At 36.6% G+C, this 25952-nt stretch overlaps 1 protein-coding gene across 4 annotated transcripts in view; it reads right to left on the reverse strand.

Annotated features, from left to right (window-relative positions):
* The window catches only part of tax1bp1b (Tax1 (human T-cell leukemia virus type I) binding protein 1b), a 33317-nt gene that overhangs the window by 946 nt on the left and 6419 nt on the right, over positions 1-25952 (reverse strand). The window contains exons 3-17 of one of the 4 annotated variants that reach the window (XM_058745843.1): positions 17900-18002; positions 17210-17400; positions 16935-17093; positions 16060-16208; positions 15460-15550; positions 11114-11299; positions 9895-10146; positions 9367-9522; positions 9194-9263; positions 8987-9102; positions 8778-8903; positions 5206-5292; positions 4335-4518; positions 3443-3594; positions 246-325 (exon numbers count right to left, since the gene is read on the reverse strand). In XM_058745843.1, coding sequence (XP_058601826.1) covers positions 246-325; positions 3443-3594; positions 4335-4518; positions 5206-5292; positions 8778-8903; positions 8987-9102; positions 9194-9263; positions 9367-9522; positions 9895-10146; positions 11114-11299; positions 15460-15550; positions 16060-16208; positions 16935-17093; positions 17210-17400; positions 17900-18002 — 2102 coding nt within the window. Of the gene's footprint in view, positions 1-245; positions 326-3442; positions 3595-4334; positions 4519-5205; positions 5293-8777; positions 8904-8986; positions 9103-9193; positions 9264-9366; positions 9526-9894; positions 10147-11113; positions 11300-15459; positions 15551-16059; positions 16209-16934; positions 17094-17209; positions 17401-17899; positions 18003-25952 lie in introns of all 4 variants that reach the window. The other 3 variants (XM_058745842.1, XM_058745845.1, XM_058745844.1) reach the window with 3 other exon arrangements.

Consider the following 25952-nt stretch of genomic DNA (forward strand, 5'->3'; position numbering starts at 1 on the left):
AGGTGAGAAAAGGCTAATAAAAATACAAAAATAAAGTCTGAATGAGGAAAACAAAGTGTGGCAAGGTGTGTTTGTGTGTGAATGAGCTGGTGCTGGAACAACAGGAGAGTAAACGGCAGTAAAACGGCATCTGTGTGAAGGCGATGTGGGTGGGCCGTTGAGCTAATGCACATAGTCACACCACAACGAAGCTCAACCACATGATATGTAACAGCCGTGAGGTTGGTGTTCGTGCGCGTTCTTACCTGGGTTCAAAGCAGAATGGCATCTGTCCATCATTGAGGAACTCTGCGGGGTCAGCAGCTGTAGGCTGATCATTGGTTTGCTGGGGAGAGAAGAAAAAAACCTTTCCTGTCAGCAAAAGCAGAGGAACCGTAAACCACCTGAAAACCTCCATTAGGCCGTTAACTGTGAATGATTAATATTGCAGGAAATCTTGTTGGTGTGGCAATATATGACAGCTCTAAACATAAGCAATTATGTAGAAGAAAGTCGTAGCATATTGATTAGTGATCTGGGGTGCGTTTCCCAGCATCATTAGCTGTTGTTCTGTTGTTAGCTACATAGTTCAAAAATGCACTATTTCCAGAAAACATGGTTTTAATGAATATTTGCATACATATGTGGTTGGATCTACAGCATATTTCTGTGTTATTATGACATGTAGATCATGTTCTTGGGTGCAGTACATATTCTATATATTTTACACTATTTATTTATTTATATATAAAATGTTTCAATCTAAACTGTATAGCATGTCAACAATACACGTAAAACCATAAGGGAACCACAGTGTAAGAGGGAACCCGTAATAAATCACATTTACATATTTATGTACTTAAGAAAAATACCCTGCAATTGTACTTTTAATATACTAAACTGGTATACTTAAAGCCTGCTCTATTGGATCAACTAATTTTGTACTTAATACACTTTATTTGTGCAGAAATAGTGCTGAAGTCCAACTAAAGATATACTGAAGTATTTCTGATTGTGCTAAAGTGGAACTTTTGCAAGTATACTTCAGGTACACTTTAAATATCTTGCATTTAAGGACCAAATATGTTAGGATGGTTCACCCAAAATAAAATTTACTATTTTTATGCATACAATGAAAGACAGTTGTTTTGGACATTCACTATATGCACAAAAACATCTTAAACATTCTTTAAAATATCTTCTAATATATTTTAAATAAAGTAGGTCAGGGGCGGACTGGGACCAAAAAGGGGCCCTGGACTTTTTGGCACAGAGCGGCCCACCAAACAACACACTGTGGACTGTTTTATGGTGTCTTTCTATTGGTCATATACAGTATTTGTCCCTTTGCAGGGGCTTGACATTATTATTTTAAGGAATAGAGCTCCAATTGTGGAAAAGAGTATAAAAAAAAAAACATTTTGATAATGAAAAATACAGTAAACAGTACTGTGTGTGAATTATATAATGTTACAATTTAAAATAGCTGTCTTTATGCAAATATATAGTAAAATATAATTTATTCCTGTGATAAAAGCTGAATTTTCAGCATACTCCAGTCTTCAATGTCACATGATCCTTCAGAAATCATTCTAATATGCTGATTTGCTGCTCAAGAAACATTTCTGATTGTTATCAATGTTGAAAACAGTTGTGCTGCTTCATATTTTTGTGGAAAATGTGATACCATTCAGTCTTGGGTAAGATTAAAAAATATTAACTAATATTTTTCATCAACAAGATTGCATTAAATTGATTTACGTGACAGTGAAGATATTTACACTTATTACGAAGTACTTATATTTCAAATAAATGCTGTTTTTAGAACCATTATACCAATAATAAAAACAATTATTAATAACTGATAATAATTAAGCAGCAAATTAAGCAGCATTAGAATAATTTCTGAAGGGGCACTGAAGACTGGAGTAATGATGCTGAAAATTCAGCTTTGATCACAGTAATAAATTACATTTTAAAATATCCTAAATTGAAAACCACTATTTTAAGTGTAATGTTTCATAATATTATTGTTTTTACTGTATTTTTGATCAAATAAATTCAATCTTCTTTCAAATAAATAAATAAATAAAAAGCATTAATTATTTCAAACTTTTAACCACCAGTGTAGCAAATTATATTTTTATTAGGCCTATAATATAAATCACTTTCCTATGCGCAGATTTCCTATGCTTCAGATTTACAATTTTCTAGACTACAGTAAGATTGAGAATGATTTTTACAGATTTTTAAACATTTTCTTAGACACATGAAATCACAGAAGAATGCCTATATAGAGATATACATTAACTCTCATTTCATGTCTGCTGAAAACTCCTATGTTATGTAGGCTACATTGTGACGTATAACGTAAATGGCATTGAAATCTGAGGAATTTGAAAAGGCCAGAAGTAGCTTGCGTTCCTGAAAATTAAATGTCTGTCGTTTAACTTTTTTTAAATTTGTTTTTTTTTATCGTAAACGGTTGGCAAATATTGCTGAATTGTCTTGTCATGTTTAGCTGCTTACATCTTACCTCAGCATCTGTGAACCGTAAATCCCACCTTCTACACTTTGATTGGCTATTTCAAACATTTTGACATTGACGAGTGCTTTTGGCAGCTGTACTGAGCCGGAGCATGCTAAATTAATTAGAATTTTTTAAAACAAGTGGCCGATGGAAGGATATACGTATATATACACTACAATTCATTTTTTTATATATATTTACGCTTTGTACAGCGGCCCACCGGGAAAACTTCCAGATGACCAGTCCGCCACTGAAGTAGGTAATTCAGGCTTGTAATGACATGAGGGTGAGTAAACGATAGAATTTAAATTTTTGGTGATCTATTGTAGTTGATATTACTTCCGGTTCATTCATCACATCTTGAAATGGAAGTGCAAGTTGAAAACACTGCATTATGAGTTACAACACTTGGCACAGTGTGCTCTGTTGTATATTTCACGTTTTAGAAATTTAGCACATCATCAAGGTATAGAGTCTGAATTTTTGGCATGAAGTCTGGGTATTCTAACTTTTCTATACGACTTGGCATATAGCTCTAGTACGCAAAATTATTTGTGTATACTTCTGTATACTTAGGTCACATCAAACTTGATGTGAACAGACCACTTAAGATGAAAAGTGACTGTTTTACGTTGACTGACTGAAGCTCTTCCATGTTTAGTTAGGTAAATCCACCGTTATCCAAGCAAGGCTAACGAGCTCTATTAGTTGCGAGCGTGAGCACTTCCTTAATGACTCTCCTCTGGGTTAGCAGGGCTTTAATAATGCCAACTTAGCTAAGCCCTACCGGAGGCCAGAGAAGTCCAGATAAAAGAAAGACAGAGATTTGGGAAGAGTTTAAGCCCATCTGCAGTTCTGACTTGATTAAAACCTTAATCCCACCTCTATATCACTTCTAACAGCTGAATGTGGAGGTAGCCGTAATGAACTCACAGTGTTCTGCGGCTCCTCTGGTTCCTCCAGTCCATCGGGGCGGCTGAGGTTCCGGGCGGGCTGTATGCACACTACATTGCTGTCCCAGGATGGAGGCCCAACTGGGGGCAGTCGGGGCATATGGTCATCAGAGAACTCTCCATCAGCTCCATCTGTCAGGAAAGGAAACCCTTTAATGCCTTAATATCTGGATTTATACCTCAAAAAAACATGTAGCTTAAACAAATATGAGCAGGAGCAATCAAGGAGTACATGCACAGCTGCCTAAAAAGTGTTTGGAGCCTAAAGTCACACTTGAAAATGTTTTACGGTCATAATACTCAATACCAAATATCAAACCAAGGTATTTATTTTTAAGAAACATGGAAAAGGATTAGGGCCAAGAAGTAATAAAAAAATAAAACCATCTTGAGAATTAAAAAAGTCGAAATAAAATGCTGAGAATAAACACACTCGTGTCATGTTCATGTTCATTGGACAATGTCAAACAGCATCTACAGTGGCGTAGGTTGGAGAGTAAAGCACATGGATGGAGAATGATGCAATCGATCAGGGTTTGAATCCAGTCTTTTGCCGAACTCGATTTCTTCCTTTTGTCATCACATATCACTTTGGAAAAGTGGAAATCAATTGCCTAACGAGTGTTTAATAATAATTTAAAAAATCACAATTTAACAAATTTAATCGCGCATTATGATGACTTTAATCTCAAGACGGTTTTATTTTTTTATTATTGCTTGGCCCTAATCCTCTTTCGTAGTTGTGTCATTACGAATTATATTTAAAATAATTACAATTATTGGCAAAACACATGCATATTAAAATACATACAATTTTATTCCTTATTTAAAATGAGCAATTGAAATGAATGATGAAATAGCAGCAGAGATACCCCTGGAATCATTAGAAGAGTACGGGTTCCCAAACATGAGATCAGTGGGGCGCTGGGGCACCAGTAGAGGAGATGGATCGTCTTGAGGGTACGGCATCGGGTACTGCAAGAAAACTGACTGCGCATCCACATTGCCATCTTTCTTTTCATGTTCTTCTTCCCTGCTGACACTCCTTTGCAACTCCTGATGGGACACAGGAAATGCAACAGCTGTTAAGTTTTGGTTCGCTTCAAGAACAGTCGCTGAAATCAGTAGCTAATCACCTAATCCACACATTTCAATTGAAACTTAAATGTAAAAATGCCAATTAAAAGCTAAACTGAGTGAAATCGGTCCAAAGGTGACCAAACTGAAAGCAAAGTCTAATTTAAGGCCAGCCATGATGCATTGACAATAACTCAGAGTCAGGTCCCATTTTTCCATCCTTCTTTTCATCCTTTCCTCTATCTTTGAGTCCAGACAATACATCACTCACCACAGCGAGCAGAGGCAGCAGAGTAGAGTAACTCGCCACCCTCGCACAAACAGTTTAATTAGGCCCTTCATTAAAACTCCTCTGCCTGTTCAAAGGGAGGCAGAGCTCTGCCTTTTATTGAAGTCTTCGGCAGGCGCCAATTTCATTTAGTCTGAACCTCAAATTGGGCCATTTTGCTTCTCGAGCGTCGAGTTTTGTGTTGTACCTCGACTACGCGTCCCTCTCTGTGGTCCAGGGTAATTGAATGGAAAATAAGGACTCACTTGCACTGCTGGCCCAATTAGAGAGATATGTTAAACCCAAACCAGATCCTGAGAATAAAACAACAAGCAAGAAAAACAACTGCATTTTTAGATTGGCAGAGGCCTGCGGAAAATGAAAACGAAAGCACGCACCCTCTCTAGCTTCTCTTTTTCTTTGGTCAACGAAAAAAGACTGTCCTTCAGCTCCTTGAGTTCTCGGCCCTTCTCTGCCACCTGGCTCTGGAATCAGAAAACAAAGCGTTTACTGAGATTATCTGCTAAAAACATTATTTAAGATGAAAAGAGAAACAACTTTACTCTAGAATGAGAATAATCGGTTAATTTGCGAAAAATAATGTACAGGTAGATATATTCACATAAAAAATATATTAAACTGATTCATATAAATCGTAATTGAGTGTGATGTGTGCATGAGTGAATGTGTGCATATTTTAAAATAATTATGTATTTTGCAAATTGTTCAAATGGATAACTTTACAATAAATTCCAAAAAATTCTATTTACTTAAATCAATTGCATTAAATCTATTTAAAAGCTTTAGTTACTTAATTTTAAAAAAGAAATATCAATATTTAGAAAAAATATATTTAAAAAATTTAAAAACATTTAAATAAAAACGACCATTACATTTGTTGTACATTTGTTAAGAAAACTGGTTTGCATCCACCTAAAGGGTTTATTTTGCAATAATGACAGGCTGACTGTGCGTGAATGCGCACACACACGTTCGTTTTTGTGAAAAGTGGGGACATCCCATAGGCGTAATGGTTTTTATGTTGTACTTACTGTATGTGCTATTGCCCTACACCAACCCTATACCTAAACCTACCCCTTACAGGAGACTGTGCATTTCAACTTTCCCCCAAAAAACCTCACTCTGTATGATTTATAAGCGTTTTAAAAAGTGGGGACATGGGTCAATGTCCTGAGATGTCACCTTCACCTTGTAATACCTATGTCATACCTTTGTCATTATACAAATCTATGTCCTGACTTTTCACAAAAAACGCACACGCACACACACACACAAAATTGAGTTGCACAAGAAAAAAAAAAAAGGCATCTTTGCAGAATGGTCAATTATACAGTTTATTATATAACAATATTGCCTGCCTGCATGATTGACCAATCAGTTAGGTATTCCAGAGCCATGTAATAACGTGATTGATTTACTTAAAATGTGGCAAATAAAATAATTATAAAAAGAATGGTCTTGCAAATGCTTTTCAATTGCAACTGATATGCTTGGGATTTTAATTAAGTACTTATTTGCTAGTAAAAAAAGATCTCCATGGTTTCTCTACCACTCATTTACATCTGTCTTTGCATGGCTCCACATGAGTCACACAGAAGAACCGTAAACTTAGCCTGAAGACTACCACTGATCTGCACATGACCTTACTACTTAAACAGAACTGAGTCCCTTGCTCTGTCTCCTGCTGTGTAGGGAGGCAGCCAGCAGATGCATTATCCTGTCTTGATCCCAGGACTCCCAACTGTCCTTCCTCCACTGTCTCCATGTCTCATGTAAACAGCAGTAAAAGTCAGTCTCCTCAGTGACACGCTCATAAACCAGCACTGTCAGTGTATTTGTGCTAATGCAATGATATCGGGCTTGACTCAGAGCAGCCGTAAACTGTGTGGAGGAGAAAATGGTACTAAGGTTGTTGTGGATCTCTTATCAGAACATCTGAAGGTCTGCTTATCTGTGATCACATTTCCCTCTGATCGAGTCATACTGTTCAAAATGTACCAAAGAAAAAAAAAAACCCAGCACAGCTTCCCTTTGTTAAGTCCCAGATGCTATAATAAAAAGAAACTATTTTGTGATATTTTGAGGTAAACATGAACGCAACCTCCGTTTTACCAGTTTACAATGAAAGTAAACAGTGATTACAAGACTTGATTAATATTCCATTATTCCATTATTATTCCAGTATTCCATTTGTTATGCGAGTTGTCAGCAGGAAACTCATTCACTCACATACCGCTTGTCCTGTATCACTGCACGAGATGAGAACATATTTTTCTTGGGTCAAGAAAGAGTCAGACTTTTTGATATATTTCCTCCTCCCATACCACGAAACACTCGCTGTGGCTGGATGCATTTAAATCCCCAATAATCTGCCGTAAGGATGCTTTCCTGTCACATACTAGACATGCACTTCGATAAACTGATGGAAAGCAGGTTAAGATGTTTATATGTTGGGAAAAATCGGGATAATTTGCAAATATCTAGCTCTGTCGATAGGTTTATGCTTAAACGGTTTATGCCCTTATGCCGATGAAGGAAAATGGTTTAACGCACTTACATGACCAATGATGTTTCATTAGAGCATGAAATTTTAAATTTTATTTTGATTTTAAAGCTAGCTATATAATAATAGCTATAAAAATGAAGCAGTCTTAAAAGAGTAATTCACTTACAGAATGAAAATTTCCTGATAATTTACTCACCCCCATGTCGTCCAAGATGTTCCTGTCTTTCTTTCTTCAGTCGAAAAGAAATTAAGGTTTTTGAGGAAAACATTCCAGGATTTTCCTCCATATAGTAGACTTCAATGGGGATCAACGGGCTGAAGGTCCAAATTGCAGTTTCAATGCTGCTTCAAAGGGCTCTACATGATCCCAGCTGAGTAAAAAGGGTCTTATCTAGCCAAACGATTGGTCATTTTCTAAAAACAAAAATACAAATTTATATACTTTTTAAACCACAAATGCTCATTTTGCACTAGCTCGACCTCACGCATTACATAATCACGCATGAGTGATGTAGGCGGAAGTACCGACCCAGTGTTTACAAAGCGAACATACAAAGACAGTCGAAAAACCCTTTACAAAAAAAGGCAACCGAAGTACACAGACGAAGGACTAACCTGCGTGACTTTTCCAACATGAATACGCAATGCGTGAAGACACACATGCGCATTGCAGAGCTAGTGCAAGATGAGCATTTGTGGTTAAAAAGTATATACATTTTTATTTTTTAGAAAATGAACAATCATTTGGCTAGATAAGACCCTTATTCCTCTGCTGGGATCGTGCAGAGCCCTTTGGAGCTGCATTCAAATGGAAATTTTGACCTTCAACCTACTGGCTACTATTAAAGTCCATTATATGGAGAAAAGTACTTGAATGTTTTCCTCAAAAAACTTTCTTTGCGACCGAAGAAAGAAAGACATGAACATCTTGGATGACATGGGGGTGAGTAAATTAGCAGGAAATTTTCATTCTGGAAGTGAACTACTCCTTTAAGGTGTAGTCGGAAGTTGGAACAAATACGAGGCAAAAAGCTCATTGTCTATTGTCAATAGTATAGTGATGTATGAAGCACAGCTCACACAGAAGTCGCTTTCAAACTAAGCAGTGAATCCACATGACCAACTCCAACCCATTGCAAAATCTGCATGGGGAAACATTTCACTCTCAGATGAAATTTCTGAATGCATGGATTCCTATTGAAACGACTGGATTTCACCCATGAAAATTCACCCAAGAATAGTAAATGACTTTTAGACCTGATGGAATCTGACTGAACAATGATCAACAGGTTGTCATCTGTCTTTTATTTTGTGACTCATTTCACGCTGCCCCTCTTATCTATATCTATTATCTATATTATTTTTTGTATAGCATAGTATGTCTTCTAGTAGAGTACAGAATTAAGTTTTAGTTTAAACTATGGACCAGTAGGTGATGCTGACCTTGTAGCGATCCTCCTCAGCAGCCAGCTGCATTCGCAGGCCCTCATTGGTTTTCATCTGCTCTCTTAGCTTCACCTCCATCTTTGTGAGCTCATCGTTTATCATGCTGCAACGCTCTCGCTCCTCCTGCGGGGGAATATGCTTAGTACTTTAGTATATCAAACAGATTCAGTGTGTCAGAGAGAGAAAAGAAAAAGATAAGTACTCACATTAAGCATCTGTTTGCATTTCCTGTATCTGTCATTTTTGTCTGGCTCCTTGCTTGCACTTTTCAGCTTGCCCTGAATGATGGCATCTAGCACAGCATCTGAAGAACCTGGGCTTCCTGTTAGCAGCCCAGAGAACACAACAACATGTCCATACAATGTCTAAAAACACTTGGAAGTTGTAGTTTGTATAGATTAGTATGATCTTACCTGGTGCAGATGCCTCTGGACTGGCAGATAAAGGACCAGCTGCTGGTTCAGACCCTGGACTTCTCTTCACCTGAGACAAAACACAAGGGTTGGCTGAGACTAGCCAACAGCTAAAAACTCAAAACACAAGACTCTGCAGGTGGTATAGCTATATAACTTGAAGGTTTACTCACTCCTTGCTGTTCAATGAGCTTGACCACTTGTTTCTGGAGCTTCTGGCATTCCTTATATTTGTCTTTATAGTGTTCAGCAGCCATCTGCAGCCTGAGCCGTAAATCTTCAACTTCTCTCTGCAATTCGGCAACAGCTAACCCTTCTGACTCCTTACACTGCTGAGGGAAAGAGCGATTAGTTAGTTAGAATGGTCTGCAGTTAAACAATGGAAAAGAGAAAAGTTCATAAGATTCTATAGTTACATAGTTATAAGTGGTAAACAGAGTGTGCAATCTGTGTGAATTTTCGTCCGAAATTTTCACACATTGAAAAATAAATAGGTTGTGTCAATCACATTTACACACTGCCTCCAAAACTTTCGTCCGTCATTAAAAAAATGGGCCAGGTTCAATTTTCTGTGTCTTTGCATCTGTAGCAAGCATTTTGATAGGAAAGGATGACGAACACGAAAAATACAAAAAATGCATATGAAAATTTCGGACTCAGTGTGCAAGGACCTTAAGTCATACAGGTGGGCATCTCCTTACCGCCTCCTGCTGGGTTGAGTTTTTCATCTCCTCCAGCTGCTTTTCCAGGCGGCTACACTCAGCCCGGGCTTCCATCTGTCCCTTCTTTAATGACTCGGCCTCCAGGCGGATCCGGTATAGGTCGGCCATGCTTCTGTCACGAGCGTTAGAGGAGTCGCGCAGCTCAGCTTTTAGCATATTTGCCTGCTGCTGGGTTGCCTGCAACTGCTCCTCTTTCTGCCTGAGCTGCTCCCTAAGAGCCTTACTTTCCCCCTGACAAACAAAAAATAACACTCATGAGAATACAAACATTCACAAATATGCACGCATTGTTGTATATCGATTGCGAATGAAGCCAACAGTGAAAAATACAGCTTCAACTGCTCACGTGGATATGTCTTCTGAAAGTTGGCCTTTTTGCCACTTTTATTGATACATATACGTAAAGGAAATTATCAAGAGGGGAAAATGGGATCAAGGACCATGTCTTAACCACTAGCCCACAGCTTCGATCATAACATTGCTTTTAAATGAGCAATATCCCAATAGAGTGGTGTAAGGATGACGTAGTGTTGTAGGCCAACCCGTAAAAAGCCACTGAAGATATTTCCATTGGCTTTTGGATTATTGCTGAAAATAAGCTCTATGACCAACACAAGTTTATGACGTGTTTCATTCATGAAGCTAATCTTCACAAATTCACAAATTTTATGAACGTTTAAGCCTAAATACAATTGTCAGAAGCAAAACTAAAGTTAAGCTGGAAACAAACTACTCCATGGACGAATTCAACATCACCACTAGTTTCCGACAGCTATTTCAGTCTTTATTTAAAATTGACAAGTTGGAAAGTCTGAGGTTGAATAGTTTGCAAGAGTGCGAGTATAAACACAGCAAGGCTTTAAAAGCGAACTAGCGAGTATATGAGCTTTCCTGTTTGGTGTGTTGGCGTTTAATGTCCCCAAAAACCTCTGTAGTCTCATTTAGCCAATTAGTAATCGCACATTTACAATATACAAGTAAAAGCTTTAAAACATAACAGAGCAGGATTTACTGATGTATTTTATGTCATAGAATGCAGTCTGAAAATATCTTGAGCTTTTGTTAACCACGGACCTTATTTCAGGCATTTGATCAAAAACCCATTAAAATGTTAACTAATTTCTGGGTTTTAGGATTCATTCCTGCAGCACTCTATATGAAATATAGGTTAAGCAGAAGCTTTTGTGTGCGTGTGTACCGAAGGTGAACTGTTGGCCAGTAGTTGGCAGTGCTGTTTTTCTTTCTCTGCCAGGCAGGATTTGACTCTAGTGAGCTCCTCCTTCAGCTGAGCAATGGTGTTCTCCTTATTCACATCTACAGATTTCAACATCTGCAGCTCAGCACTCAGCTTAGTGTTCTCAAGCTCCCGGTTCTTCAGGTGAATCTGTGCCAAACACACACACATACACACTTGATTCAAATAGACTGTTTGACTTTCTCTTTGCACATCTGCTGAGTAATAACCTGGGCCCATGGCACATAAAACTAGCAGTGTACCAAAGCCAGTCCAGATCCCGGACGAGCCCCCAATTATCCACACGATCTTTAAAATGAGGTGTATTTCCGCATGGTGAGTCAGTCAGTCAGTCAAACTTTATTAAGATCCCTTACGGGCAATTTAGATGCAGCAAGAATCAGAAACACAGCAGACCCATACAATACATTGCAAAACATAAATACATAAGAATATATAAATAAAATACAGTAAATATCCCTAACAGATTCCTTAGAGACCATTTAACAACCGAATTGCACAGGGAACAAACGAGTATTTGTAAGGAAGTATGCAAGCTAAACCTAATTATAACGCAGCAGTAAGAGAGCAGTGATTCTGCTCCACCCCCGCCCTTCTCTTTCTCTGCCTCAGGCAGCTGCTGTGAAGTGAGGGCCGGCTGTGTTTCCGTGGCTACAACCCAGCGTTAACGCCCAGTTCCTGTGCCCACCACAAGAAAGTATGGATGGAGGGTGAGACAAAGTGAGTGATGGAGAGTGAGAATTACACAGTGCAAGCCTGAGTAATTAGGAAAAGAATGAGGGTCTGTATTTCACTTCTCCATGGATAAATGCATAAGCGTTTTCAAATCAACAACTTAAAAATGTCTGTTTGTTGGTTTTAGGTAAAGGATAAAAAGAGACGTAAAAAATACTAAGAAATTATACTTAGGAATGGGCATGTATTAAACCAAAGGATACAAAGTAAGGATAAATAAATTTCTACATTTACATATTCAAAATGTAAAAAAGTGCTTTTTCTTAGCTTTTGTGTAAAGCTAAGAAATATAAATATTATATATAGCTGAAAAACAAAAATAATAAATAAAAAAATTAACTAAATATATATATATATATATATATATATTAGGGGTGTGCGATATGACGATTTTTGATCGTGGACGATAAAAATGTCTCCACGATCTGCTTTTGAAGAAATATCGTAGTATCGTGCTACAGCGCACATTCTATCAGCTGCAGTTCTTATTCCTCCGTCTCAATATACTGTACATTATTCGGATCTGCTTTAAAGCCTTGCAGGTTAAATGTTATTCACGCGTTGGTCTGACGTCCGCTTTTTCTGAGCCCGTACACCCGAAGCGCGCGTGCTAAAGCCTGTCAAAAAGCGCCTGATTACTGAACTAATTTATCTTGTGCACTAATACTGTCAAAACACACAAGGTTTATGTATAGACTCCGTTACTTATGTCTAAAATGAGTAAGTAAACAGCTGAGAGAAACGGATGCGTGCCTCTGTATATTAGATGCGTGCAGGTCTTAAAGGGGCAGTACTGAACATGCTGCCGACTGTCATTAAAGGGATAGTTCACCTTAAAATTTAATTTCTGTCATTATTTACTAACTCGCATGTTGTCCCAAACCTGTATTAATTTTTTTCTTGTGCTGAACACAAAAGAAGATATTTTGAAGAATGTGGGTAACCAAATAGTATCTGGTCCACATTGACTGTTGATAGAAGGAAACAAAAAATACTATGGAATAAGTCACTGGGGACCAGCAACTGTTTGGTTTTCCATGTTCCTCAAAATAGCATTTATGTTCAGCAGAAGAAACTCATTCAGGTTTAAAGAAACTTTTGAGTGAGTAAATGATGGTATAAATATAAAACTTTTTATTTTGGGGTTAATTATTCCTTCAATGTTAATAAAACACAAAGAGAAAAATCACTCACTACTCTTGACTGAAAAACGTTAATACAGTTGATTTAATAGGAATCAATCTATATATAGTGTTTTATTTTTATATTTGTTGATTCAATTTCTCAAATGCTCCTGCTAAATACACCTATTGTACCTGAAAATAAAACAGTTTTATTGGTAACACTTTACAATAAGGTGCCATTTGTTAACATTAGTTAATGTATTAACTAACATGAACAAACAATGAACAATACATTTATTGCACTATTTATTAAACTTTGTTAATGTTAGTTAATGAAAATACAGTTGTTCATTGTTTATTCATGTTAGTTCACAGAGCATTAACTAATGTTAACAAACACAACTTATGATTTTAATAATGCATTAGTAAATGCTAAAATTAACATTAACTAAGATTAATAAATGCTGTAGAAGTATTGTTCATTCTTAGTTCATGTTTACTAATGTTGTTAACTAATGAACCTTATTGTAAAGTGTTACCGTTTTATTTATATAGTATGTGTATTTGTAATGTGTATCTTTGTTCTCATTTTTTAATAACAAAGATAAAATAATGACAAAGATTTTTATCTTCGCCCACTTTGGCCTAAATATCCGCCATTCTTTTTAAATATTTTTGTTACCTTGAAAGGTTTTGTCTTTATAATAGGGAAATTAGTTTGGCTGTAATGCTCAGACAACTTGCAAAATAGTAAAACCAACATGACAAAGAATCGTGATAAAATCGTGAATCGTGATTTTTCTTAAAAATATCGTGATATTATATTTCTGCCATATTGCCCACCTAATAAATATATATATATATATATATATATATATATATATATATATATATATATATATATATATATATATATATATATATATATATATAAAATAAAAATATAAGGCAGAGAATCTGGTTGTATAGTTGTTTGACACTTGCATGTAGTTGTATGTCACAGACCAGTTACACTTGTGTCAATGGTTGTATTTTATAAATAAAATGTATTACTTTAAATCAAAGAAATGATGTTGTCATAACTGAAGGAATGCCTTTTGGGGAAAAAAACAAAAAAACAATGACAGCTTTCACAATGAAAAATAAAAGTTAAACAAAACGTTTACATACAAGGAAAGAAAAATCTCACAGGAAAGCAATTTATCTCATTAGCTCTGTAAAACTGATGTTATAAAAGTGTATTTATTATTAAGATCATTTATTACAAAGATCTGCATCTCAATGACCAATGAAATACGTACTTTGAAGGCCTAAATAAAGTTGAAAATGAAGGAAAAAGCAGTATTTTATTTTATTCTTTGGTCATGTAAACTGTAAAAATATTTAGTTTCAATAGTAGTGAAGTAATTTCTCAAAATATTTATTATGTACAGTAATGAAGTGCTATTTTTCAGGTACACCCCTAGCATAAACAGCATATACGAGGGCACAGTGTTCTTGTATTTGGGTAACCAACAGGGACGTGCGTGAGGTAGAGAGTAGGGATGTAACGGTATGAAAATTTCTTATCACGTTTATAGTGACAAAAATTATCACGGTTATCAGTATTATCACGGTATTGATCAAATGTGCTGGAGATGTTCAAAAAGTACCGACATAAATCACTTCACCAAGTTTTATATTTAAAAATCAACAAACAACAAATAAAATGACTTTGTTTGCATAATCACTAAAACAATAACATTACCAATGATGTTTGGATTTTAAATGACGACTTGACTGACAACAGTTTAATAGCATGTTCAAATAAATAATGTAAATGTTCAAATAAAGCTTTGAAAAGTTTCATAAAAAGGTAAACCTCACATTTCAGCCTTTAAATAAAGAAAAGGGTTAAGTCAAAATGATAATTGATTAATAAATGATTATATGTTTTTTATCTGCTTCATACATTCTAGATAACTTATCTGAATTGTTTAAATGTGTAGAATCCACATAAGCTTGTTTTTCATCAACTGGTCAAAACTTACAGCAGGGCATGCAAATTCGGTCTGATTTTGGCCAGACAGAAATTGCACACAGGCTGAATATAAAAGTAACTCTCTGTAAATCCACTCTCTGACTGACACTAGGTGGCGCTTATGGAAAAGCTGAATTACAGCCATTTCCCGTAAACTCCGTGGACAAATCAGTATTGCGATTAAGAACACTTCCTTTAGGTATTACATGGAGCGAAAACGAAAACAAAATGCCATCGAATCGTTTCTGAAGACAGTCAGAACCTTCAGAGGTAAATTCATATAATTAATTCATTCATATATTCATTTGCTTTTCCGCCCTGTTTTCACTCAAAACGAAACGTAAATTTTATCATGATTTATCGCCAAACCGGTAATCGTAACATCCCTAGTAGTGAGTGAGTAGCATTACCTTATAAAGCTCCTTCTCATCTTTCTCATTCTTCAGCTGACATTCAAGAGCCTCTTTCTCCAGGGTTAACTTCTTCACTCGATCCTTCAGGCTGTCAAATCAGAGCCATTATCAATCATTCAGCCACACAAGAAACATATACAGAACATGTTAAAAAACTCTTTTCTTGTCAAAGTTCTCAAAGTGAATTTCCTAAAAATATTAATCTAACAAATATGATCATATATAAAGATATGTAAAACAATTACATGGTTTGTTATAGGGATGTCAAAAGTCCTGGTACTTCGTTACTAAAGTACTAAATTGTAAGTAACTAAACATCAGCTTTTCTGCAGTATTACTAGTACTGATTGTTTACTTGAAAATAACTTTATTGTAAAATACCTGAAGGCTACATGCCATTTTTATTTTTTTTTAAGATCTCTTTTAAACGGAAACTGTGGACCAATAGCATATTGTTTTATCTGTGGTACTGGAATTGAGAACAATGAAATTTAACTGGAATTGATTATGGAAATGTTGGTATCATGACAACCCTAGTTTGTTATAATCTAAGAGATTGCCTCTTTATGGCTACTTCATTACGGTAGGAAATCGCACCAGTCTAGTTCTGTCTCCTTCTGCAGGCCTTTTTGTGTGACTCCGATCAGATCCTCCTCTAACTGCAACAGTCGTGCCGTACTCTCCTCCATTCTCCTTTTCACCTCCTCTCTCTCCTCCTGCAAGCTCTGGGCAGACAGCTGCAACTCCTGTGTGCACACAAAAACAGATAAGAGAGCAAATTCCCTTGGTCATAAGCATGTTGTTGTCCCAGCTGCTGCAGCAACGATGGGAGTTACTACAGAACAGACTATTGGCTCTTGAGTTATACTTGAGTGTGGTCTGGGAGAATCTGCAAACATGACTAATGGGAAAGCAGGTCTCCAAATCCCACTCCAGTCTCTTCTGCAGTACCACTTCATGTGCAGAATTTTTAGAATTATTTTAACAGCACATAAAAAAAACGTATAAAAGTGTGGTCATAAAATTAACAGCCAGAAATGGGTGTGCTTGTTTTCATCTTTAAACTAGCTCTGCCTTAGAGTTGATACATTTATACTTCATTGCCAATTGTTGCTTTTAAGTGGCAATTTTCATAATGTTGATTGTCATGTCTGTAAAGATGTAAATTATTATTATTATTATTATATTTTATGTATTTTTTTTATGTAAAGAGTCCAAAGAGAGACTCTCACTAGAGGGTGCTGACAGCCTGTGAACTTAGATGTAAACAGTTCAAGACTTTTTTTTGCTATTCACATCATATTTGAAAGGACAAAATACTGTCTTTTACCCATTCAATAAAATGTGAAATAACATTTCTATTTCCAATATATTTGTACAATATTATGAGGTCAAGTCAGGACAATAACAAAAATCTGGAAAATAATTCCTTTTCCTCTTTTTAACCATTTTTTTCCTCTCTGTCCTCTCACCAGCACATCTTTCCTGAGCTGAGAGCTGCTATCTCGCTCCTGCTCATATTCTTTATGTAGTCTGTTCTTCTCATCAATCAGTTCATCCCTCTCTTTCTGAAGTAGGTCCATGTTTTCCAAGAGCTCCTTCTTTTCCTGTTGAATTTGTTCCATCTTTTGCTGGAAAAAGAACCAAAAGTGACAATCCTGGCATGTGAAAACTGACAAGAAATATATAGTTCAACTATAGTTCAAGAAATCTCGAGTTCAGTAGTTACAAAACAAAATCCCCTCACCTCCAGGTAACTAGCCTTGGTGGTGACCACCAGGATATCAGATCCACCTTCATCCTCCATTGTCAGCAGTTCCTCCTCTGTGGGGCTGCTGGCGCGGAACTGGAATGGAGTGCTGGCCCCACGGATCTCTCCCTTATGTGTGACATAGCAAAACTGGTAGAATTCACCATCGTCATTTGGGACGTAGTAACCTGCAAAATACCCCAAAATCAAGCAGAGAAAACGACCCTATCGTTAGAGTGGTTCATGGAATGTTTTACACCAAACTCAATTGTCTTTCCCATAGGTTTTAAAACAAATGACTCTAATGAACGACAGCTAAGACTAACGAACATAGCCTGAAGTCCATTATTTACATCATAACTTTACAGTTCCACTGCAGCTTTATGACAGACTCATGTCATTTTATTTAATGATACATTTTCTTAATTGCCGTGAGGAATCCGGACCCATGCCATGAAAACCCTGTAATCCCTCACAAAGATTCCAGTATGTGACCTGAACCACTCCAGTAAAACTGGCCCATCAACACTTCAGCCCTCTAATAGGAGGCCTCAGTGTTTCCTATTTTATTGCATCCGTCACTTCATATTAAAAGCCCTCAAAGAACCTTTGAGGGGCCTTCTCTCTGGCATGACATTCACTGAAGAAATGCTGGCATGAAAGCCCATTTTGACAATGTCATTTTACCTTGGAAAACCACAGATCTGTTGACTGCGGTTCCCTCGGTGTAGCTGTCTGGAAGAGGTGACCACAGGAACGTGTAGTAGTCACGAGCGGTGCTCCAGCCAACCTGTCAGAAACAGAGAGGTTTTAAAAGGTTAGTATAATTGACTTAAAGCTCAGGTATTTTTTTTATATGTTAAAAAATACACCACAGTAATAATTTAGCTTCAAGACCTCGTTTTTCAGTATCGTTACCAAAACACTTCTGTGTACCTTCTTGCTTACTTATAAACAGGCCGAGCTATCAGGGTCATAATGTCACCATTTTTGCAGTAATGTAATGTCTCAATAGTGAAAGCATTTCAGTCATTAAGTAGAGAGGCAATGCTTCAAACAAGGTTCTATGAGAGCCCCTGTTCATGAGTATGAGTGTGACAGTGTGAGCGTTAAAAGTCTTTTCGGAAATAAAGTTGTTTGACATTTATATCCTATTGTTTGTCATATTTAAATGCTTGGTTAGTGTATTTGTTTTCTGTGGCTCTTTTGTTGTGGTAGAATGTAAGCCACTTTTTAAATAACTGAAATAATTTTGCAAATTGGCATGAAACTGTAACACATTCAAGATTTGCCACAATTCACAGCTGTGTAGTTGCAAGAGTAGTCATCCTCTTAGAACATCTGACAAGCAATTAGAATCAAACATTCAAAAGAACTTTTCTGGTTTTTGATGTTTAAAATATTATAAATCTGTACTGTTTAAAAAACAAAAAAATCTAGAATCTCCAGTCCAGAATTCTATATACCTTCCAGTTGGAAAAAACATTATAAAAGTATAACTTTTATAACCTGGCAAATACATACATACATACATAAATATCCCACATATATAACCACTATACATATAAACACTTAACATATCTGTAATTTCACAATATACACACTACCGGTCAAATGTTTGGAATAATACTTTTTTTTTGTTGTTTTTGAAAATCTTTTATACTCACTAAGGCCGCATTTATTTAATGAAAAAATACAGTAAAACAGTAATACTGTGAAATATAATTACAATTTAAAATAACTGTGGGTTTTTTTTAAATACAATTTAAAATATTTATGAATTTATGAAAAACATTTTTAAAAAACGTCATTATTCCAAACTTTACGGCGGGGAAATAATAATAAAATTGTAATAACATTATATATTATAACATTAAAAAAAATGTATTCACATGCCTCTAAAATCAAAACACAAAAAATAAAGAAATAATGGTGCAGCTTTTGGCAAATGTGAAGCTATTAAGTCACTAAGTGTTTATGTGAATTCTCCCACATACACTAATAGGAAGACTGTAAATGCTTCGTCAGGCTCTCATGGTCTTGACCATTGCCTGATTCACATCATGTTGCAAAATTCTTTGGCACATTGTGCATTTTTCTCATCTCCATGAGGCCTAGTAGAAAGCCTTTGAGATGAGAACATAAAAACATGAACTCGGCTGTGTTTTACGGGGGCAAGTGAAACTCAGCCTGTCTGCCACGTGTTTCTCGCCAAAGCCTCGTGAATATGTTCGGTTGAGGGAGCGCGGCTACAACTCAACCTTAACAGGAAGAAGAAAATAGGTGAAAATTTTATACATACTTCAGAATGGAAACCAAGATGTAATTATATGAATTTTATGTGTTGTTAACTGATGGTTGATGAGGGGGAGTACAGAAAATACATCCATAATTTCACCCTTCTGTCATAAAACTGTCAAACAAAATCAGACTCACATCGGGCTGACTGTGTTTGTGAACATGCAAAAGCACAAGCCTAGTACCTACTATTGGCATCTACGTGGGAACTCTGTCGCATCCTGGAAGTAACACACAAACACACACGCAGTAAAAAACGCAAACTCACTACAGCTCAGTCGGATTAGAAAGTTGTGTGGCTTGTTTGCTCAAACCATACAGCTGTCCTCTATGTCCACAATAACATTAGTGTTGCAGAAATCCCCTGATTGTACAAGAAAGTTGCCCGAGGTGCTGGAGCTGTAAAGAGCAGGAAGCCATTAAAGGCATGGCCCATACGGAGCGTCATTACTGCCTGGACCAAACTCCACTCATTAGAGACGTTCGGGGTGAAAGAGGGCGAAAATTAAGCCCCTGTGTGTCTCTCATTTAGGTTTGCGGAGGGAACGGTAACCAAGGGAAGAAAAGATGGATGAGAATGAAAATAGCATGAGAAACTACACAAGAACCTTCAGTACGAGAGCAGCTCCAGCTGCATTTAAGAAGAATAGACGATACACAAATAAATATAGACTAAAAATAAAATGAAAATAAAAAAGACAGAGGAAAATGACTAATTAGTATAATTACTATAATTCACTGGATAACATTTTAACGGGTGAAGAACATAATAGAAAAATATATAAAAATTGTCATTTTTATTACTTGGCTAAAACTAATATTATTTGATATTATATAACATTGAAAATCAACTGCAAGGACAAAGGTAAAGCTAACAAATAAAAAATACACACATACATACATGTTCCACATATGTGACCCTGGACCACAAAACCAGTCTTAAGTCGCTGGGGTATATTTGTAGCAATAGCCAAAAATACATTGTATGGGTCAAAATTATCCATTTTTCTTTTATGCCAAAAATCATTAGGATATTAAGTAAAGATCATGTTCCATGAAGATATTTTGTAAATTTCTTACCGTAAATGTATAAAAAATTTCTCAATATTTAGATTTTTTTGCACCCGATTTTCAAATAGTTGTATCTCAGCCAAATATTGTCCGATCACAACAAACCATACATCAATGGAAAGCTCATTTATGCAGTGATGCAATTTCCAAAAATTGGAATTTCTATTCTATACTATTTCTATTCTAACTACTTGTTTTCTTTTTATTTATTATAAATATTTACTCTCAAACACTAGCATTCTCTATTCTTTTGACTTTTTAATTTTATTAAAAAAAGACCCTCTAACACTAACGTTCCCTATTCTTTTTCTACTTTTATTATATTAAAAAAAAAAACTTGCGTACTGCCTTATTAGGCTAACTGAGACTTGTCACAGCATTTACATATTGTTGCTCTTTTGTTGATTTTGATTGCTTCTATTGTCCTCATTAAGTCGCTTTGGATAAAAGCGTCTGCTAAATGACTAAATGTAAACGTGAATGTAATTGTATACAATGTGAAATGTTTGGAATATTTTTTTATTTTTTTTATACTCACCAAGGCAGAATTTATTTGTTAAAATACAGTAAAAACTGTAATTTGTGAAATATTTAAAATAGTTTAATACATTTCATAATATATTTTAAATCAAATAAATGCAGCCTTGATGAGAGTAAAAGACTTATTTTAAAAGCATTTAAAAAAAAATCATAATTATTCCAAACTTTTTGACAGTGTATAAGAAGAACATACAATTAAACTGTAATAATTATATTATAACAATATATTACTTTTATTCGCATGCCTCTAAACTCAAAAAAAAAAAAAAACAACTACTAACTAAATAAATAAATGGTGCAGCTTTTGGCAAATCTGAAGCTATAAAGTTACTAAGTGTTTATGTGAATTCTCCCGCATACGCTAAGAGGAAGACTGTAAAATAAAATAAAATAAAATAAAATTAAATTTGTTTATAAAAGCCATGCAGTTTAATATTTAGTGCAGTAAATAAGTGTACAAACACTTTCTGGAACTACTGCATATAATGAATAAAACTCTACAGAGAACAAAAGAACATCCCAGTGTTTGTGAGAAAGTACCTAATTCCCTGACACGCAATGACGCACAGACTTGGCCCATGACTCTGTCTGTGCTGACTACATGCAGCATTGGGTACAGCCAGTCTATAGATCAGGATGCAGTACAGAGAACAACTACTGCACTGACAGGATAATTATAAAGCAGTGTTCACCTTCTTCGCGGTGAGTCTGATGGCGTGTTCTGACAATCCAACATGACGCTCACAAGTTTTTCAACTAGATTCTCTCTGTAACCATTCCAACTTCATAAGAGAGCCACAGGCAGCATGCCTGCTCAAACAAGAAAGAATAAGCAAAAGGCAAATTCAAGGATGCTAAGCACATTTCTCCTTTAGAGGATTTAAATCATCCTTATACATAATCTTATGTCATAACATACAATGCTATGGCTCAGATAACGGTGACTAAGAGGAGGAAGTAGTGGGAGTTCTCCATTGTTTGAATCACATTTACGCTATATTAAGATTTCCTGATTCCAAGAAGTGTACCAAGACTTTCCTTTCATAAAGTTTGAGTTCAGGTGTGATCAGTTAATCTCCTGAACACTAGGTGGCAATAATATCCTTGCGACTACCTGCCGCTCCAGGCAAGTGACTCATGGAACAGGTCTTGCAATTTTCTGGTGTTTGGCACGGCTGCCTTTTGTCTGTCAACACAGACAGAGCCATGTTGTGATTTATGATCATGTGCCCTTCATTGCCAGAGGTTATTCTGTGTCTCTGGGTGCAGACAAATGCACGTCAGTCAGCCAACTCTGTTTGGAGGAACATGCCTTCCCTTTAGGGTATATGAAGACACTGTGATCCAGTGGCATGTCAGACTACATAATGTAAGTTCCATCATAATTCAGAACATAAACAAAGTTTGCAATTGGACAGTAAGTAAAATTATGTAGAACCGTTGTGCTCAAGGACCAACTGCCATTCCTGTATGTAATGAGGGAGTTTAATTTTGTGAATTGCATCTGTTTTCTCAGTAGATATATAATGTGGCATTTAGGTGAGGTTGGAAATGTCAGATTTATGAGATTTGAGCACATAAATATCCAAGAAAATAATAATTCTCTTAAGTTTGTGTGCCATATTACAATACTAATATGTACGAATTATGGTAAGATGTTGCAGAACAGATAGGAAGGAAAGTGGGAAAGAGAGGGGGGGGGGCAGGATCGGGATTGGGATTCGAACTCGGGATGCCCATAACGCAACGACACTGCCCACATTTTTTATAAGATGCCATGCATAAATAAGCAATGTAACGATAGAATGTATTTCTGTATTATTTTTCCGACATAATGTATCATAATAATGATGACTGGCCAACTCAGAAGTAGGAGCTTCCCAGGTAAACTCAAAGCCTCTTAAAGGTGGGGTATGTATTTTTTCAAAAATGCTTTAGTAAACTGAGTCAGGCCAAGTACCAAAACAAACTTGTAGCCAATCAGCAGTAAGGGGTGTGTCTACTCATGATGCAGAGGAGAGAGCGCTCAGTGCACATGATGGACATTAGCCGAGCCAAGTGACAACTGAAAGATAGAGATGGCGGATTAAAAACAAAAGAGGAAAACGTCTGCGGAACAAAACAAGGATTACACCGTGTCTACACCGGACGCGACAGTTGTCATGTTGCACCACGCCACAACAGCTAAAGTCTGTCTACACTGGACGCGACAAAGTGACCATTGAAAATCATTTGAAATTTATGTCAATACGTCATAAATAGAACGCGGCAGCAGTTTACTGTCGGGGATTTGTCGTGTCGTGCCGTGCTGCATCCAGTGTAGACAGTATCACAGATTATAATGAGTTTTGCTTTGTTTCACAGAACTAATCGTTGCCTGGGTTGTGTACGTATGTGTGGGGCGGAGCTATTAAAATAGGGGTGAGACCCTTTGGGGTAGGGGCATGTTTGTTTTGGTGATTTGAAATATCAACATTGGCTACCAGAAATCCCACCTTACCCCACCTTTAAATGGATAGTTCACCAAAAATGAAAATTCCATCATCATTTACTCACCCTCATATCGTTTCAAACCTATATGGATTTCTTTCTTCTGCACAACACAAAAGATGATGTTGGTAACCAAACAGTTGATGTATGGGAAAAAAAATCCTATGGAAGTCTATGGCTACCGTCAACTGTTCGGTTACCCACATTTTTCAGAATGCAGAAGAAAGAAAAAGGTATACAGGTTTGAAACAAGTAGAGGGTGAGAAAATGACAAAATTTTCATTTTTTGGCAAACTGTCCCTTTAAAACCAGATATTTTACTATTGACAAGGTTTGGTCCACATATTACAGTTAAAGTTACTTAGAATGTATTCAAATCAAATAAGATTTTTGGAATCAAATCTACATGTTGTGAATCAGAATTGAACTGACTCAGGAAATTCATATTGATATACAACCCTAAATACCTAGGTAATTCTGAAAACTCCACACCACTTTCTTCTCAAGTATATATTGTCTTTTTTACTACTTGAACCAAACTGTATCTTTGAAAGATTTAATTGCATGAACTTCACAATCTCAAAGTCAATCAGAACAGAACTGGTGATTTCAGCAAGCTCTTTCCATTTGATATGGATCAGATGGACTGTGGACTATGGAGATTTTAATCCACCTTCCAAGAATTTGAAAGTTGTACCTGTTTCTCACGGGGGGTTTGTCCCTTTTAAATCAAGAACATTGGCCAGAATGTGATAGAGCTGCTGAGAAGCAGAAGCCCTCCTGACAGCCGGCCGTAAAACAGCTTCATAAGACTCGCTATATCACACGCAAAGTAAAAAGTTCTAAAACGCCACTTTGATCTGGTCGGATCCGAACCCAGACACTAAACCCTGACAGTGACCACACTCAACTCCCCCTCCACTAACCTACAGCAGTCAGATGTTCCTTTTATTTCCTCTCGCCGTACAGTCCACATCCATAATGCTGTAAATGGCGTTTGTTTTATGTTCTCCCATCCAGCAGTAGCTGGGGAACTCCAGAAAGCAGATGGAGCCAAAACACCCCACTTATCCTGCCAACCCACATATTTCATTACCGTGCACACCGTCATGACCACACTCGCGTTCAACTACACTTCAGCATGACGCACCGATTTGTGCCAACATAGTGGAATTTTCAAACTACCAGCGGGTTGTAATATTTTATATCTTTTTTTTTCTCTGCCAAACAAACTGCCAAGATCTTTCACAAATACGCAAACCGCATTCTGTTATACAAGCCGCTAGTAAATGTTCATGTTCATTTGATGAAAACCTTGTTAGAAGAGGAACCAGTTGTGACTGAGATTTTCCTGGATATGATTCACAGTTTTTCCCGATTAACATGAATAAGACAGATATACCCCATCAGTTCAGGGATTCGCACCACATTTCCTTCAGATTTAAAAGAGATTAAATTCCTAGTTAGCTCTCCATAAAAACATCTTTCTCAAAAACCACAGCAGGTGATCATCTTAATGGCTTGCGAGGAAGTGACCGGCTATATAGCCTATTTTGGAACCGACATCTAATATGCATCAAGCACAAACATTTGGGTTACACTATATATAACAGCAGCAGTTGTGCTCTAAAATGATACCTACAAAAAAAAAAACAGTCTTTCTGAGTAAGACTAGAGCGAAATCTGGTTCTGACAATCTTTTACAGCAGGAAACATTTAAGTGACCAGCAGTAAATCCAACATTATATTAAGCAGCAGTAATGGCGACTCCCTGAACATTACACTGCCAAATATGACAGCAGGGCCTTGTAATTTCCACACTGTGGAAAGTGAAGATAGGAAATGGAATCAAGACATTAAAATTGCAGTAACATCACACATGATTCCTATAAAATGGTAGGAAACCAACTTGGCTGACTTGAGCACTGTCCTGAAATACGTGAAAAGGGTAGCAGACGTAAAAAAAGGAGGGTTGAAAGTTCAATAGGTTAACATGGTGTTGACTGGAATACTTGAATTCTAATACTTCACTTTAATAGCTGATATATGATTTAGTAGAATAAAATGGGATCAAGGAAACAACTAGACTGCGGTTCATACATCAAAAAGACAAAACAGAGAACTAAGCCTGTATTTGCCAAACAACTTTCGTTGGTGTAATCTGTTAAGCAACTTACAGCACCACAGTAAACAGTGGCTTCAGGTGCAAAAAAAAAAAAAAGGACAAAATGTAGAACAAACCACAAAAGGAGGTCATACTAGTCAGGGCTCGATGGCCCGGGGCCAGCATGAAAGATGCACAGAACAGCTGACGAATTTGTCAATGGCCCAATCGGGCCAC

The sequence above is a fragment of the Onychostoma macrolepis genome, chromosome 16 (assembly GCF_012432095.1).
Source record: "Onychostoma macrolepis isolate SWU-2019 chromosome 16, ASM1243209v1, whole genome shotgun sequence".
Taxonomy (NCBI): Eukaryota; Metazoa; Chordata; class Actinopteri; order Cypriniformes; family Cyprinidae; genus Onychostoma; species Onychostoma macrolepis.